The 16,317-nt window shown below is 38.5% G+C and overlaps 1 protein-coding gene across 5 annotated transcripts in view; it reads right to left on the bottom strand.

Annotated features, from left to right (window-relative positions):
- Positions 1–16,317, bottom strand: part of LOC136877770 (paramyosin) — a 652,246-nt gene that overhangs the window by 196,219 nt on the left and 439,710 nt on the right. For all 5 annotated transcript variants that reach the window (XR_011018593.1, XM_068228645.1, XM_068228647.1 and 2 more), the window contains one exon: positions 6,961–7,089. Coding sequence is in view for 4 of the 5 variants with exons in the window: in XM_068228645.1 (XP_068084746.1) it covers positions 6,961–7,089 (129 nt within the window). In the remaining variant the exon portion in view is untranslated. The remainder of the gene's footprint in view (positions 1–6,960; positions 7,090–16,317) is intronic.

Raw genomic sequence — 16,317 nt, forward strand, 5'->3', positions numbered from 1 at the left:
GGAGACTATGTTGAAAAATAAAAGCAGTTCCACTGAGGTAAGATACTTAATTCTAGTACATTCCGAGAACTTTTCAAACCACCTACGTATTATTGGGTTGTTCACTATTGTTAAAAGCAGTGTACAAATCTGATTAGGGCCCAAGTCTGACTTAAGCACAACCAGAGCTGCAGGAACGGTTAATACTATATATTTCAGTGCTACATGATGTAACAACTATCGCTGAGAGGTTATCCAGTTTCTGCAGAACCTCTCCACTGAAATGCCCCCCCTTGAGCTCCTGGGTTGGAATTAACTGAAAATGTGTGAGCTGAAGTGAAGCATTTTATGAAGTCACAAATGCTACAATCCATTCCACAAACATACCATACCAACTCAGGGACCTCCTCTGCATAACTGTGGATATACAAAGATTGTAAAAAATGTAAATTCTGCTGGAAGCTGAATAACGAAATGCACAATGTTAGAAGTAGTTGAACCTCAGCCTTTGGTCATATATGCTCACTGTGGTAAACTCAAGATAGTTTGTTGTGACAGAAGTAACACATCATATTGAACATTTGCATGTTGAGTACTCAATACCACTCAATACCAACATGCTTTCTAGTCACATCCATATTTCCTACTATTGTAATTTTAATATATATATTTCATTTCTCATTTTATACTGATATGCATACACAATATTTTACTTTGCACAGCATCTTGTATTGGTCATATTTCACATGTACCATTCACAAAGGGTCATTCTCTCTTAAAGTTGAGGTTTCCATAGTCTGTTGAACTAGTATTACATTCTTCATCCAGGTCTGAGATTGCCTTTGTTCTATGTACAGTGACTCAAGGAAAGAATGAATACATGGTATTGTACAAGTTCCTCACAGGTACACTATTCTCAGAAATTACTGAACCTATAGATACGAGGGCTATTTTTTTTCAAGGTCCGATCGGTCGCGACAGTCAAACGCCCGTGAATATATGATGAACCGCTGCGCAGATGTGTTGCGCAACGTCTCTGAAATGACTGTTATGCGCCTCGCCTCAGTCCTGTCAGTAGTGAACGTGCAGCGCGCTCGTAAACATGGCTACAACGATCGCTTCGCCCGCCAAGTGTGAAGTGCGCGGTGTAATTCTATTTCTTCAGGCTGAGGGGTGCAATGCAGCCGAAATTCATCGCCGAATAAGTCGTGTGTATGGTGAAACGTGCATGAGCGACAGCAAAGTGCGACAATGGTGCAGGAACTTTACAGCAGGACGTACAGACGTCCATGATGCAGGCGGCCAGGGAAGGAAGCGTGTGTCAACCGATGATCTTGTTCAGCGTGTGGATCAGGCAATTCGAGAAAATCGTCGGTTCACAATTTCTGTGTTGAGTGCTTCGCTTCCTGAAATTTCCAGGTCAGCACTCTACACAATTGTGAGTGAGACACTTCAGCACCGCAAACTTTGTGGGAGATGGGTTCCGAAGATGCTGTCTGACCGTCACAAAACACAGCGAATGGGCGCCGCTTTAGCGTTTCTCCAGCGCTACCATGATGAAGGACCGGATTTTTTGAACAAAATTGTTACAGGGGACGAGACATGGGTTCATTTTGAAACGGAAGAAACAAAAGAGCAATCCAAACAATGGATGCATTCGCACTTCCCGAGTAAGCCAAAGAAATTCAAGCGAACATTCTCCAACAGAAAGTGTATGGCTACTGTGTTCTGGGACCGGAAAGGAGTTCTGTTGGTGGAATTCATGGTACGTGGTTCCACTATCACTGCAGCCGCATAATGTGCGACTATTCAACGTCTACGACGGGCAATTCAGAATAAGCAGAGAGGGATGTTGTCATCAGGCATTGTCCTCCTCCATGACAATGCTCGGCCGCACACTGCAGCTGCCACCACGAACCTCCTGCAGCGTTTCCAATGGGACATTTTCGATCACCCAGCATACAGTCCGGACCTGGCTCCATCAGATTTTCACCTCTTTGCTCACATGAAACGCTGGCTAGGAGGACAGCGTTTTGACACCGACGAGGCACTCCAGACCGGCGTACAAAGATGGTTACAGGCGCAGGCGGCGACGTTTTATCAAGAGGGCATTGACAAGTTGGTACCACGCTACGACAAATGTCTCAATCTGCGAGGCGACTATGTTGAAAAATAGGTGTGATGTATCAGTAAGTGTTACTAATAGAAAAGTGTCAAATTTGTACTGCTGTTTCATTTTGTGACCAATCGGACCTTGAAAAAAAAATAGCCCTCGTATGTTATGGCTATCCACAGGTTTTTATCTATACGAGAGGTGAATTAAATTATGACAATAATTAAAATTAAGTCTGAAAAAATATTAAATACAAGGAATATACACTACAATACAATGTGCTCATTCTCTCTTTTTTGACCGACTAACAGTATGTACTGGTTGTTAATGTTTTGAATACACTACAGTGTTCGTCATCAAGGCAACTGTCACAGGTGTAGAATGTATTGGACGTGGAAAGTGTTTATTGAAGACTTTTTTTGTAAACCTTCCATAGTACTTACTGTATGATCTGAAGTGTGGTGATATAATGTTTTATTTGTATTCCATGTAACGACCTAACCTGTACAGTGTAATATTTTGGTAACATATGGTATTTGTACATAGTAGATTTCGGTTCTATATTTACTGGAAGTATCCAGAAAGTTGTTACATGAATTTTTGAACAGGGTGTGTTGCCTTTTGTTGGTTATGTACTCTAAAAAATATTTTCTGACTGTTCTGGAAATGGAAGATTCGCGTTCGTGCGTATTCGAGAAAATTATTTAAAGTTCGCGACTGAAGTACGAGTTGTGATTGGTGAATCTGGGTGGCAATAGGCAGGCCCCCGCTTTCTGATTGGCTACTCCAAGGCCAGGGTTTACCTTTTTATAGAGAACGAGGCAGCATTTCGTGGTCTGTCTGTGGTCTGTGATCAGTCTGTCTGGTTGTCCAAAGTTTTGACGTCTCGTTACCGGGATGGGCCACTTTGGGGTAAGCACTCTTGATTTCCGTTCCAGCTTAAATTTCCTGTAATGTTCGCTTGCTTTTTCATAAGGAGTCTGCCCTAAACTCACCTAGATTCGCCACTTAATTAGTTATGATGCCTTAGCTTTTCAGCTGGACTTGGCTGTTTGTTTTCGAGGCATTCCCCGTTCCTTGTTTCGCTAAATATGTAAATTGTAGTTTATATATTTACCTTGGGGTTTTTCCTCTGGTAATTCTGTGTCACTTGATGTATGCCAGAGTTTTTGAAAAGTACGTTTAACTTCACTGTAAATTGTAATAGCGTATTACGTTTCTTCTTACCTACCAAATTGCATTGTACAACTGGATTTGTAACTAGATATATAGTTTGTTTGAGTCTTTGAACTTATAGAAAGCTATTGTCAAGGAACGTGTATTAATAACTGGGGTATCTCAGCAGAACATGTAGGTTGTATTTTACTATCGTTATGTGTCGGTACCTTCCGCACGGCGGAGTTTGTTCGGAATTTATTTGTAAAGTCCATTTGTAAATAATATTTTTAAAATTAAGAATCACGGTTGATTATTTCTGAAACTGCAACCTAAGCCATATCCATGCCCTCGGTTGGTTCCCAGCTCCTTCCCACCTTCCTGGTTTATTGTCATCTAGTTGGCTCTACTGATATTTACTAGTGTCGTTATCGGCGGAGATCCGCATAGTTCCAGTTGATGTTTCACTGAGTGAGTAGTGGTTTTTTGGTACTGTGTAATTACACTTACTTTCCTCCCTTTACTGTGTTTAGTGTTTTGTTTAGTGTAACCGCTGTAGTAACGATTACAGCAACTATTTAAAATAGTTTTATGTTGGGTCCACCTTGTCAATACACTTATAATGATTGAAAATTATTTATTCTATCATACATGTTTCAGGAACAATATGAATTCCCTTCATCACTGATGAATCAATTTTCAATCACTAAAAGTGTATTGACAAGGTGGACCCAACATAATGGCACATTATGCAACAAGCCTATAATACCTATAAGCCTATAATAGCAATAATTAAGACACGAGTATGTTTATGAAACGAACAAAGCGAGTTTTATAATTTCCACACGAGTGTCTTAATTACCGCTATAGGCAAGTTGCGTACGACTGTTTATACTCAATGATAATTATAAATCTATTTTTAAATATTCATAAATTTCTGTCGAGATGTTGCTTGATAATTGAGTTTACTGAAAAGAGTGCAGAGAACATGCGTGGGGTTATTGATTTTCCGTGAGTGGATCAGAGACCCTGATAATGTCATATGTTTTCAAAGCTTCGATAGAAGGTTATCATTATTTCATATGCAAATTGTTTATTGTACAGTTGGTGAAGTGAATTTGTTGGAATGTGCCATGTGGTTGTGGAATATTGGAAGTGGAAGGTGCAATGATGTTAATATGTGTGTCCGACATGTTTGATTTTGGAAACAAGTGTGAAGCTAGTGCGTTGAGAGCAGGTGCAATGCTATTCTTACCTAATTGGTCAAACAGTTGTATCATAATAAAAATCTGAATTCTGATCGGTGGAGAATCTGTATCATAATGAAAATCTGAACTCTGGTGGAGAACCTGTATCATAATGAAAATCTGAACTCTGGTGGAGAACCTGTATCATACTGAAACTTGAACTATAATGAGCCTCATTAAGATTCAGTTTTCTAGAATATAATATTTATATTTTGGCATCGTTGAGCACAAACTATTTAAAATAGTTTCTTTAATAGATTTAAACAAGCCAATACAGGATCAAATAAAATATCTATTAGGGTTAAGTTTATCAACATCAAGGCAACTGATGAACCCTATTCGATCCAAGGTAATCAGTCTGCTCATTCAGCTAAAATCGACTAACACCTTTATAAGGAACACTGTAATGTATTTGAAATATCAGCAACCTGCTCATAACATACATAGAACGACGACATGGTCCAATCTGGATGAAGAACACAATAGTAGTCATTCTATAGTCTTTTGTTACAGCTGTAATATCAAACACATTCAGAGAGGACATTAAACCACTTTTGAACAAAGATTTCTCTTTAACCTGTCAGCGTGGAGTGCTGTCATGTAGTGAACATCGCATGTGGTGGAATGACGAGCACATTACGATCAAAGCTGTTTGTGTTTTAACTCATTTCTTCTTGAAACGGAAGGTTTATGCTTTCGAATTATATACCTTGATCCCTATTTAAATAGTGTTTTGTCACTGAATTCAAGTGCTATTCCAAGGAATGTTTATCTCTGCCACCAGGAGTGATTCTGACAAAAGTTCGTAGATTCAGATGGTGAGTTGAGAGACGCGCATGATATTGCTATACGCGAAGTCCTTGGTTTGGAGTCGGATACGAGTGAGTGTGCAGAATGGCAATGTGAATGTCACGGCAAATACATTTCGATGAGAAAACATGTCTCATTACTTGGGTCAAATAGAACAGTTTATAGGGAGCCCAGGAAGCAGTTGGGGAATGTGAAGGTGTGAAGGTTTTTAAGATGTGCTCTGCAGATGAGTGAGTGGAACTAATAGTTTGTGAACAAATATACATGCTGAGCAAAGAATACAATCTAGGGGCTTATTCTTACCACTTTGTTCCAGAATGTGGGATTGGAAGCCAGTCACGAAGGATGAGATATATGTTGTAATTGCTCTTTTTCTGCTCATGGGCATAATACAAAAAGCCTATGCTACAATTTTTTAAAACTCTATTTTGACTATACTAATTCTTGGATCTGTTATTTTAACAGATAGATTTGATCAATTAGTCATTTTATGCATTTCAACAACAATAAGGCAGTTAATACATATCATAGACCTTCCAAACTTTTCAAAATTTATCTGAAATGTCCTACCTGAAAAAATAGTTCCAAAATAAGTTCCAGAAGAGAACATCACAGTTAATGAGTCACTAATATTATGGCAGGGCAGGTTGGGTTTTTTTTTGGCAATATATGCCTCTAAAATCTGAAAAACTTGGCTGCTTTGGCTCATACGGTAGAATCATTGAAAACTGACTGTGTAGGAGCTTTGCGCCTCAACAGAGAGGATGTCCCAAAAGGTGTGATCAATATGAAACTAAAGAAACTAAAGAAAGGGGGAACTTATAGCTTGGCATTCTGACCAGGTTTCCTTCCATAAGTGGTGTGATAGGAAAAATATCACAATGATTTCCACATTCCATGGGGCAGAAACCATCACAAAGAAAACAAAGCATGGTCAGGAAAAAAAAAAAAGTCTGTTTCTGTTGCCGACTATAACGATCACATGGGTGGAGTCAATCTGAAAAATTGGAAGATAACCATGAAGGAAAAGGATGACCAAGAGGTATATCAAGTTATTCAGGAGGTTAATGAATGTTGTGATTCTAAACATAATAATCATTTGCAGGAGAAATTCACCAGAATCTAGAATATATAATTTGAAATTTAGAGTAGATATCGTTCAGGCACTGCTTGTAGAAGATTCAGGTTTATTTGAAAGAAAGGTGCCTGGATGTCATTTTTTGGATTGAAAGGCATTTCCCTGAAAGAATTCCACCAAATGAGGGAAAAAGTGGACCAACCAAATGATGTGTCATGTGCTGCAAGCAGAAAATTTGCAGAGAGACGGTGTTTTGGTGTCCAGAGTGAATTGAGGGATGTTTCAAGATGTTCCACACCAAACTCAACTATTAAGGTAAGTTAGAATTATATTTTCTAAAAGAATGGAGTTTTCTAAACAAGCATGTGAAAGTATTATTGATATCCATAAAATGGTACCAAAGTTATGTTGCTTTGAACAAAACCTTGAAAGAATACAAGAAAATTTAAACACCACGCTTAGAACTCCTCCTACAGCACAGAGATGACCAGACACTTAAATCCACCATGCTGAGGGGTTAAAAGGGGGCTCCTCACAGCAGAAAAATATTATTTTGAAGAACTTAGTGAGGTAATTACCTGTTTTTCACGTGATGCCAGGTTGTGCATCAAGTATTCTATCTCTCCTTTCATAGCAGTTAATGTTGCTTGGCACTCTTCAGCTTTATGTTGATAATCCAGTACATTGTCCATGGATTTTGTCACATCCTAAAGACACAAAAGGATTACTTTCAGACACGTACAAGAACAATCACCAAATAAGTTTAAACAAGAAATAAATACTAACATACGAACATACGAATAATAATGTCATAATACATAAAATCATAAAACATAAAACAGACACAAAAGAAAGTATCACATGGTTTAAAACTTTTGGTGTTCTTTCATAAATGGGTGAGACTAATGGCTCGGAGGATACCACGATTCTGCTGTAAAGTGGACCACGGAAGATAACTGGAAGTAAAAGCAGGAAGCATGAACTGGAGATATAGAAAGATGTTCAGGCTGATGCTGATTAGTACAAACTTTCTGCTATTTGTTTTACGTCGCACCGACACAGATAAGCCTTATGGCGACGATGGGATAGGAAAGGCCTAGGAGTGAGAAGGAAGCGGCCGTGGCCTTAATTAAGGTACATTTGCCTGGTGTGAGTCACTAATATTATGGCAGGGCAGGTTGTCTTTTTTGGCAATATATGCCTCTAAAATCTGAAAAACTTGGCTGCTTTGGCTCATGAGGTAGAATAACATTATTATATATAACACCCAAAACTTCTATCAGATTTTTAAGAGTAAAGTATATGTTTTAAAGATGAAAATGGTATAATTCATCACAGAATACTGAACTCCAAGGACTAATGATATTTGTGGATTTTAAAAAGGCCTTTGATTCTGTTGACAGAGAAACCTTAGATCAAACAATACAGGAATTTTGAGTGAAATCTAAATTGCAAACCTAATAAGGGAAATAATTACAAACACAGTTTCAAAAGTAAAATTTATGGGCAAATTATCAAAACCTATAAAGATAAATATAGGTGCATAACAAGATGATGGATTATTGCCAATTCTCTTCAACTGTATTGCAGGGAAAATTGTAAGAATTTGGAATGAAAATAAAGGAACATAAAATTTCACCAATAACTTAGGGTTGAAAAAGCAAAGGTGTTGAAATTAATTGCTTGGCGTTTGCAGACGATTTTGTTATACTTCCAGAGAGCTTGACAGGCTTGTAAGCAATAGCCAACAAAACAGGTTTACAATCTCTGTAGAAAAATCCAAAAAATTTTACCAACATAAAAAAAAAAAAGCTCAACATTTTTCATGACAGATATTGATCGACAAAAGAAAGTAATGAAATTCAAATAACTGGGAGGAATAATTCAAGAAAATTTAGAAAAAAAGTGCTGTAAAGAAAGGTTACATAAAATGGAAAGAGCTTATGGAATCACTAAGAATTTTTATAATACGAAATACTTGTCTAAAAATCTTAAAATAAGGCACTACAATACAGCAGTGAAACCAGAATGTCTTTCCACAAGTCAATGTCTAGTTTTGAACTGCAGTTTAAATACTGGAAATACGAAAAAGTAGAATCATGAGAAAAATCTTAGATCCAATTAAAACAAGGACAATGAAAATAAAGTAGTAATAAGGAAATATTGTTCAGTTGTATTGACTGGCGATGGTGGTGTTTTTGTCATGATTGTCTTAAGGTGAAAACTATGTGCTCATCAGCCTAAATCAGCAAGGAAAATTGTAAAGATGACTGTCAAAATGAGAAAAGGTCATGGAGAAATATCATGACAGGAGGAAGAAAGACTCCCCCTTTACCTTGGATGCCCTGATATCACAGTCAGAAGAAAACTATATTTGAAGACCTACAATACTAAATGTCCAAAAATTAATCACCAATAACATATTGACGAATCTTTGTTTAAATGTGCTTTGTTTCTTCTGCTGCCACTGATCTCCAACAGATGGTATTAGTGTTGCGTGCCAGGTAGAACAACCTACTTGAATAATGGCAGGAAATAGCTGGGGAGTTTTTTAATGCTATTTGTTTGGAGCATCGACCTATAGAGATCTTTTGTCCCTAGTTGGGGAGTGAGATCACCTTCTTTTTTTAGCTTGTCATTTATCTCTTTCATACATATACTGAAGAAAATGGAAATTCCAACACCCATGAGGATTGGTGCTACATTGCTACAATTGAACATGCAGGACAAGTGTTCGGTTGTGATTAGATGATTACACTTTCAGGTCCCTCTGACTGTAAGTTTGGACAACAATCAATACAGGATGTGCCCACCACGAGCTGCAGTACATTGATGAATCATCGAGGCATGGAGTCAATAAGGCCCTGGATCGCTTCCTGAGGAATTGTGGCCCATGCTTGCTGCACTGCATGGGTCAGTTGTTCCAGAGTTGTGGATGGCTGAGGACGATTGGCCAGTTGTCAACCCATCACGTCCCATTCTAAGGCCATTCTAAGGTTGTGATGTCGTGGAGAGCTTCTCTGGACATGCGTGCAGTGTGAACCCAGGCATTGTCCTGCTGAAACATCCCATTAGCAATGTTCGCCATCCATAGGGACAACAACTGGATTGAGTACCCTATCAATGTACTGTCGAGCAGTCATAGTGCCTTCAACAAGCACTAATTGTGATTTCACATTAAAGCCAATAGCTCCCCAGACCAAAATGATTGGTGTTGGCTCTGTGTGCCCCTCAACAATAAGATCTGGGTGGCCCCTCTCCCCGGTACGTCGGCGCACACGATTCCGGCGATCACTGCAGGCAAGACAGAAGCACGATTCATCACTAAAAACGACCCTATGCCATTAGTCAACCCACGTTGATCTTTCTCGACACCAGGCCAGCCTTACACGTCGCTGTTGTGAAACTCTCTGCAGGGACACGGGCTCGTACGCCAGCTGCACGCAGGCAATTACCAACTGTTTGTTGTGTAACGTGGGGTGACACAGCTGCTCGAATTTGCGCTGCTGTTGCATGGGTTTCCATCCGGGCCATCCAAATGATGCGGCGATTCTCTCTCACAGTTGTCTGTCGTGCTGGGCCTGTGCCAGGTCTACGAGTGAGGGTACCTTCATTTGACCACTGCTGCCATACACGTTGTACTGTAGATGCCCGTCAGCCAACACGTGCAGTGACAGTCCTTAGCGATAATCCACCCTCACACAGCCCAATTATCCGAGCCCTCTCAAACGGCGACAGTTGTTGATAGCGTACTCTTCTCTGTCGTCGAGGCATGTTTGATGGGGAACACTTCACTGCACAGACTGCAAGTCAACTACGCTACACCAGAGTCCGTACACTGGAGTTGACTCCTCCGCGGCCAATCACGTGGGGAGACCTGTAGCAACAATCCAATGGGTCTGAAACTTTGATCGTTTACATACCTACATGGCATCGTTCCATATCTTGAAAATCAACACAAATGACCAATGCCTTCATGGTGTTGCAATTTCCAGTTTCTTAAGTGTATTATTATTATTATTATTATTATTATTATTATTATTATTATTATTATTATTATTATTATTATTATTATTATTATTATTATTATTATTACTATTATTCGGTTCGTTACAACCCCTGAGGATCACGAGTGACTTGTTCGGTACGTCTTCTTTCTTCCCAATACATCTTCATTCTCTTATTCCTCGTCTTTCTCTAGGCTTCCGTGATCTGAATCTGGATCCTGGTGTCTGTCCATCTGTGACCTTCCACGAGCTTTTTATATTTGGACCTATCCTGTACTGTCATCAGTGGATATTTTTTCTTTATGCCAATAGTCTCCCAATCTTCTCCGACTTCCTTCATCCACTTATTTCCAGTTAAGTAAGTTGCATTCTATATCTTCTTCATCAGCCTACTGGCATCCATCCTCATGAGATGTCCAACAATTCCTAACCTTCTCTTTCTTATCACACTCGAGAATGTTTCTATACTCACATATAGTTCCTACCTTGATATGTGTACCCAGATTTCACCTTGCTTTTTGATGCCCCATATATGTCTCAACATTCTTCTTTCCTCCTTCTCCAATTGCATGCATGTTCTCTTGCCTAATGTCAGTGTTTCAGTTGCATATAATGCAGCATTCCTGATGGTTATCATGTAATGTAGCAGTTTGGCATTCCTCGAGAGGTTCTTCTTTCCAAATGTAGTCATGGCTGCATATCATAGTTTCAGCAGCAGTTGAGCTCTGTCTGTGGTACTTTTGTTGCTTTGTACTTTACCTGTGATGTTCTCACCTAGGTACCGGAAGCTGTCTACTCTCTCTACCACTTGGCCTTTTACATTCCAATCGGTCTTCGTATTCAGTACCTTCCTCTTATTGTAGGCTATTTTTAGACCAACCTTTGCTGCAGTCTCAGCTAGATTTGCTAGTGCCAACTTCGCGCCTTCTTCCTTCTCATGTAACACCACCATATCATCTGCGAAGGCAAGGCAATCCACTATGACATTGTTTTTGATCTTATATCCAATCTGTACACCTTCAATTCCCATGGTTCTATTCAACTGTCTCCACTGCTCCACCACTTCATCCAAAACTAGATTAAATAATATTAATTAATTAATTAATTAAAGAGCGAAAAGAGAAAAAGAAATTTACAGTTCTAACTTTTCAAAATAAGCATTCTTATTGACTGGCTAAAATTTTCAGGAAAAAGAACATCATTGTCACATATAAAATGGATAATAATACTTATAAGATAATTTTCAATTCAGAAAAGATACAGAATAAATGTATATTTAATAAATCAGGAATTTACAAATTAACATGCCAAACATGTAAACAAGGATACTGTACCGGGAATGCCGCTACGAAAGAAGTCCGAAGTATGTTTGTTGAACTTCGCGCGAGGTGGAAGGTAGGCAGCCCGCCGAACGCAGTGACGTACCCAGCGAGTGACGTGGCCGCCGTAAGCCAGCTATCCGCAACCATATATGGTAATGTTCCAGCTTACCCTCAACGGTACAATTTGCGCTACTTTATTGCTATTTTGACACTGCCATCTTAGAAACCTTTACAATGGATGTCATATATCAAGATTTCAAGAAAATTCACCGAGTATTATAGGAGTTATAAGGGTAGATAATACCCGGGTTCTAGACACTTCCATGCGAACGTGTATAAAAGGAGGACCACCCGACCTACGAATTCAGTATCTGTCACTCCGCCGTCTCTGTGACACGGGTGACAGGTGGAGTATTGTGTGTGTCGAACTTCTAGTTGACAGTCTTCGAAATCCATGTATTGGAACTTCGGTATTTTCTCTAAGTGTTGTGTCGGGACTTTATTATATTCTTGAAGTACCTGATTGGGACTTTGTTATTTTCTGCGAGCATCGTGTTGGAACTTTGTCATATTGACACATTGGAACTTTGTTATTTTTCGTGTGTCGTGACTGGACTTTGATATTTTGTTAAAGTGCCATATAGGAACTTCGTTATTTTTCTGAAGCGTCTCATTGGAACTTTGTTATTTTCGCCAAGTGTCGCGGTGAGACTTTATTATTTTCTTAAGGTGACATACTGGAACATTGTCATCGGAACTTTATTTTCTTCGAGTGTCGTGTTGGGCTTTAATATTTTGACACATTGGAACTTTGTTATTTTTTTGAAGTCCCACATAGGCTTAGTTATTCGACAATGATCGAAAGGACTTTGAATTTTCACGAGTGTTGTGTACCACATTGAACTTACGTTTCGAATTTATTCGAACTTGTATTTTGTGAATCAATTTCTGGAACATCGAAATTTTCCGAGCGTGTAGGATGAACTTGTGCCCTACCAACATAAACTTTCGTGTGAACGATATGACTTGTTTTCTCAAGTGCCTCATTGAACTTAGGTCTTGTAAAAACTGTGGAACTTAGGGGACGTTCAACATTACGTTTAATTGTGAAATATGCAATACTTTCCAAGTGCTGCACGGGGACTTGTGTTTTGATTCCTATCCTCATTAAAGACTGTGATAATTCAGAATACGCATGTCACGTTCCCAGAAAGCCTAGAACTTTCCAGTATTTTGAGTGAATCCATAATTTATGAACTCAGACTTTTTCTTTCAAATATTACTTTCTTTAATGGCTATTCACTTCGCCTATCGACGGAACAAGACAGTTTCCGAAAGCTATTTATTCAGTTCATTTCCAATGTGTTTTAAATCTCCAGAACTATGCATTTAGAACTGTAGTGACAGTAATCCTCTAGAACATTCTGACTTACAGTAAGCTTGTGTTATGAACTTGCATTTCTACCTGTACAAAGTCAAAATCATCTTGTTCTTCGAGTGATTATTCCAGAACGTTTTTATTTAATATCCAGAGTTCAGCAACAATCATTAAAAGGTCATATCTGTTCAGACAGTGCCATGAATGTGTGGAGTGCCGTGCAGAAAACTCAAGGGTGAATTACGTCTCACATCGAACCCAGGAACGTGTGCCAATCTTCGAGACATTCCAGAACCTCGAGACATTCCAGAACTCCTCATCCGAGCAGGTGTAGTCCCTGCCCAGGCGATGTCCAGCACCATCCCAGGACTCGGAGGTACCAACCAGCCACGACACTTCCATGCTGCTGTACGAAGGTGATATGAACTTGCTTTTGATGATCAATAAACTCAATTTATCAAAAGAATCACTAAAATTGATAACTATACCCCTCTCTGTACCAACTCCAATGATAAAGTCACTCCCTAGGATAAGATCCATGCTCGTTAATTTAATATCAAGCGCCTTAAAGATATGAACACTTTTTACGGGTACAGATACATAGGACAGTCTGGTAGTTTGGCTATAAGGTATAAAGAACATGTTAATGCGGTTAAACATAAAACATATTCGGCAATGGGAGAACATATGATTGAAATGACTCATAAATTTACAGACATTTCCAATGATATGAAATTATTACATTCGGCCAAAAAGGGAAAATTAATGAATGTTTTGGAAAATTTAGAAATTTACCTTACACACACACACAAAAAAAAATTTGAATCAAGTTTAAATGAGAGAAGTGAAGAAGATAACCCACTGTATAGACTAGCATATGATCATTTAAGGAGTAAAAAGAAGAAAAACTTGAAGATCCTAAATTTATATAGTATTCTCATTCAGTTCAACCAAAATTTTATATATTGATCATTTTTATAATACGGACCAAACACAATATTAACCTATCATGGTTAAATTTATTAACAGACCATCCCCTTGTCAGACACCTGTCTTAATTTCAAAGCTGTCCGACAACATACTCCGGTATCTTACTCTAGCGGTTGTAGCCTTCAATGTTTCCCCCACCAATGAATGTGTCGTAGAATCCAATCCTCTGTCGCGTAGGATGTTCAGTAGTGTGTTCCTGTCTATTGAGTCGTAGGCTTTTGCGAAGTCTACAAATGTAACTATTGTGTCCGTTCCTTTCCTGTATCTGTGTTCTATGATTCTCTTGAGTCCAAAGATCTGTTCTACGTAGTTTCTCCCTTTCCGGAAACCACCCTGGTATTCTCCTATGGTCGATTCAAGCTGTGCTTCCACTCTGTTCAGCAATAATCTCAAGAGTATCTTGTACCCAATGTTCAGCAGTGAGATACCGCTGTAGTTATCCAGTATTCTTTCCTTTCTTATGTACTGGTGTAATTATGGCTTCTTTCCAATCGCTAGGTATCTTCTTATTTATCCAGATGTCCATTATTATTCTGTACATGCTTTCTTCCATTGCAGGACCACCCATTTGATCTCCTCGGTGCATATACCATCATTACCCCGCTTTGTTGTTCTTGAGATATTCTTCTTCTTCTTCTTCTTCTTCTTCTTCTTCTTCTTCTTCTTCTTCTTCTTGCATTCTGGCCTTCTAAGGACCACGTTACAATTTCAATTCTTCCTCCTTAGTTGTTCTTTCCTTTTCTTCCAGTATTCTTTCACTGTTTCACTGTGCTTCTTTTTCCTGCCTTCAGTCCACTTTGTGCTTGTTTTCTTTTCCTTCCTCCCTTGGAATCCTTCCATTTGTAAGACTTTCTTTCTAAAAATCTTTCTTTCCAATAATTCTTCTTCTCGTATGTTGTTCCTTTCCAGGTCTTTCTTGACTTCTTGAATCCAGGTGGTAGTTGATTTCTTTTCCCAAAGGTACTTGAAGATTCGTTTAGTTAGTCTATTGTCATCCATTCTGTAAATGTGTCCAAGAAATAGCAATCTTCATTTTCTTATTGTTTCTGATATGTTTTCTATGGTCTGGTAAATTTCATTGTTACTTCTTAATTTTCAAAACTCTGCAATTCTTAGAGGACCTAATATTTTCCTTATAATCCTTCTTTCTAATATTTCTAATTGATCAAGCTTGTAGTTCAGTGCTAGACATTTGCTGGCATAACGGCATTCTGGTTTCGCTACTCTGTTGTAGTGCTTTTTTTAAGTTTTCTTGATAAGCACTTTTTGTTAAGTATTCTTAGTTATACCGTACGCTCTTTCCATCTTTTGTATCCTCTCCTCTATAGCAGATTTTTCTAAACCATTTTCTTCAATTCTCACCCAAATATTTGAATTTCTTTACCTTTTCTATTTGACCAACATCCGTTACTAAAAACTTTGGGGCACTTTTTATATTTGTCAAAAATTTTGTTTTCTCGGCAGAGATTCTCAACCCTGTCATGTTGGCTGTCTTTACAAGAAAACTGACTTGCATTGCTGCATCTGTAAGGCTTTCTGAAAGTATGGCAAAATCATCTGCAGATGCTAGGCAATTTATTGCAACACGTTTGTTCTTCTTCCCCAGCATGAGTGGCAATATTTTGGATTCTTTCAGTTTTACATTCCAAATTCTTACAATTTTCTCCATGACACAGTTGAAAAGGGGTGGAGATAGACCATCGCCCTGCCTGACACCTGTATTTATTTTGAAAGGTCGAGATATTTCACCCATAAATTTTACTTTCGAGATAGTGTCTGTTAGTGTTTCACGAATTAGGTTTGCCAATTTAGTTTTATTTCCAAATTCATGGATTACTTTATCTAGGGTTTCCCTATAAACAGAGTCAAAAGCTTTTTTAAAGTCAATAAATGTTACTATGTCTTTGGAGTTTATTAATCTGTGTCGAATTATAGATTTCAGGTTGAAAATCTGTTCGGAGCAAGATCTTCCCTCTCTAAATCCACCTTGATATTCACCCAATTGGCTGTCCAGTGTCGATTTTACTCTGTTTAGTAGTATTGTTGAGAATATCTTGTAAGCAACTGGCAAGAGAGATATTCCTCTGTAGTTGTTGACATCTTGTTTGTTACCCTTCTTGTGTAATGGGTGTATTAGAGCCACTTTCCAATCCTCTGAGATATTTTCTGTTTCCCAAATTTCTTCAAAGATTATTTGTAGATCTTCTATAATTTTTGGTTCAGCCCATTTTAAAAGTT

This window comes from Anabrus simplex, chromosome 7 (assembly GCF_040414725.1).
Source record: "Anabrus simplex isolate iqAnaSimp1 chromosome 7, ASM4041472v1, whole genome shotgun sequence".
Taxonomy (NCBI): domain Eukaryota; kingdom Metazoa; phylum Arthropoda; class Insecta; order Orthoptera; family Tettigoniidae; genus Anabrus; species Anabrus simplex.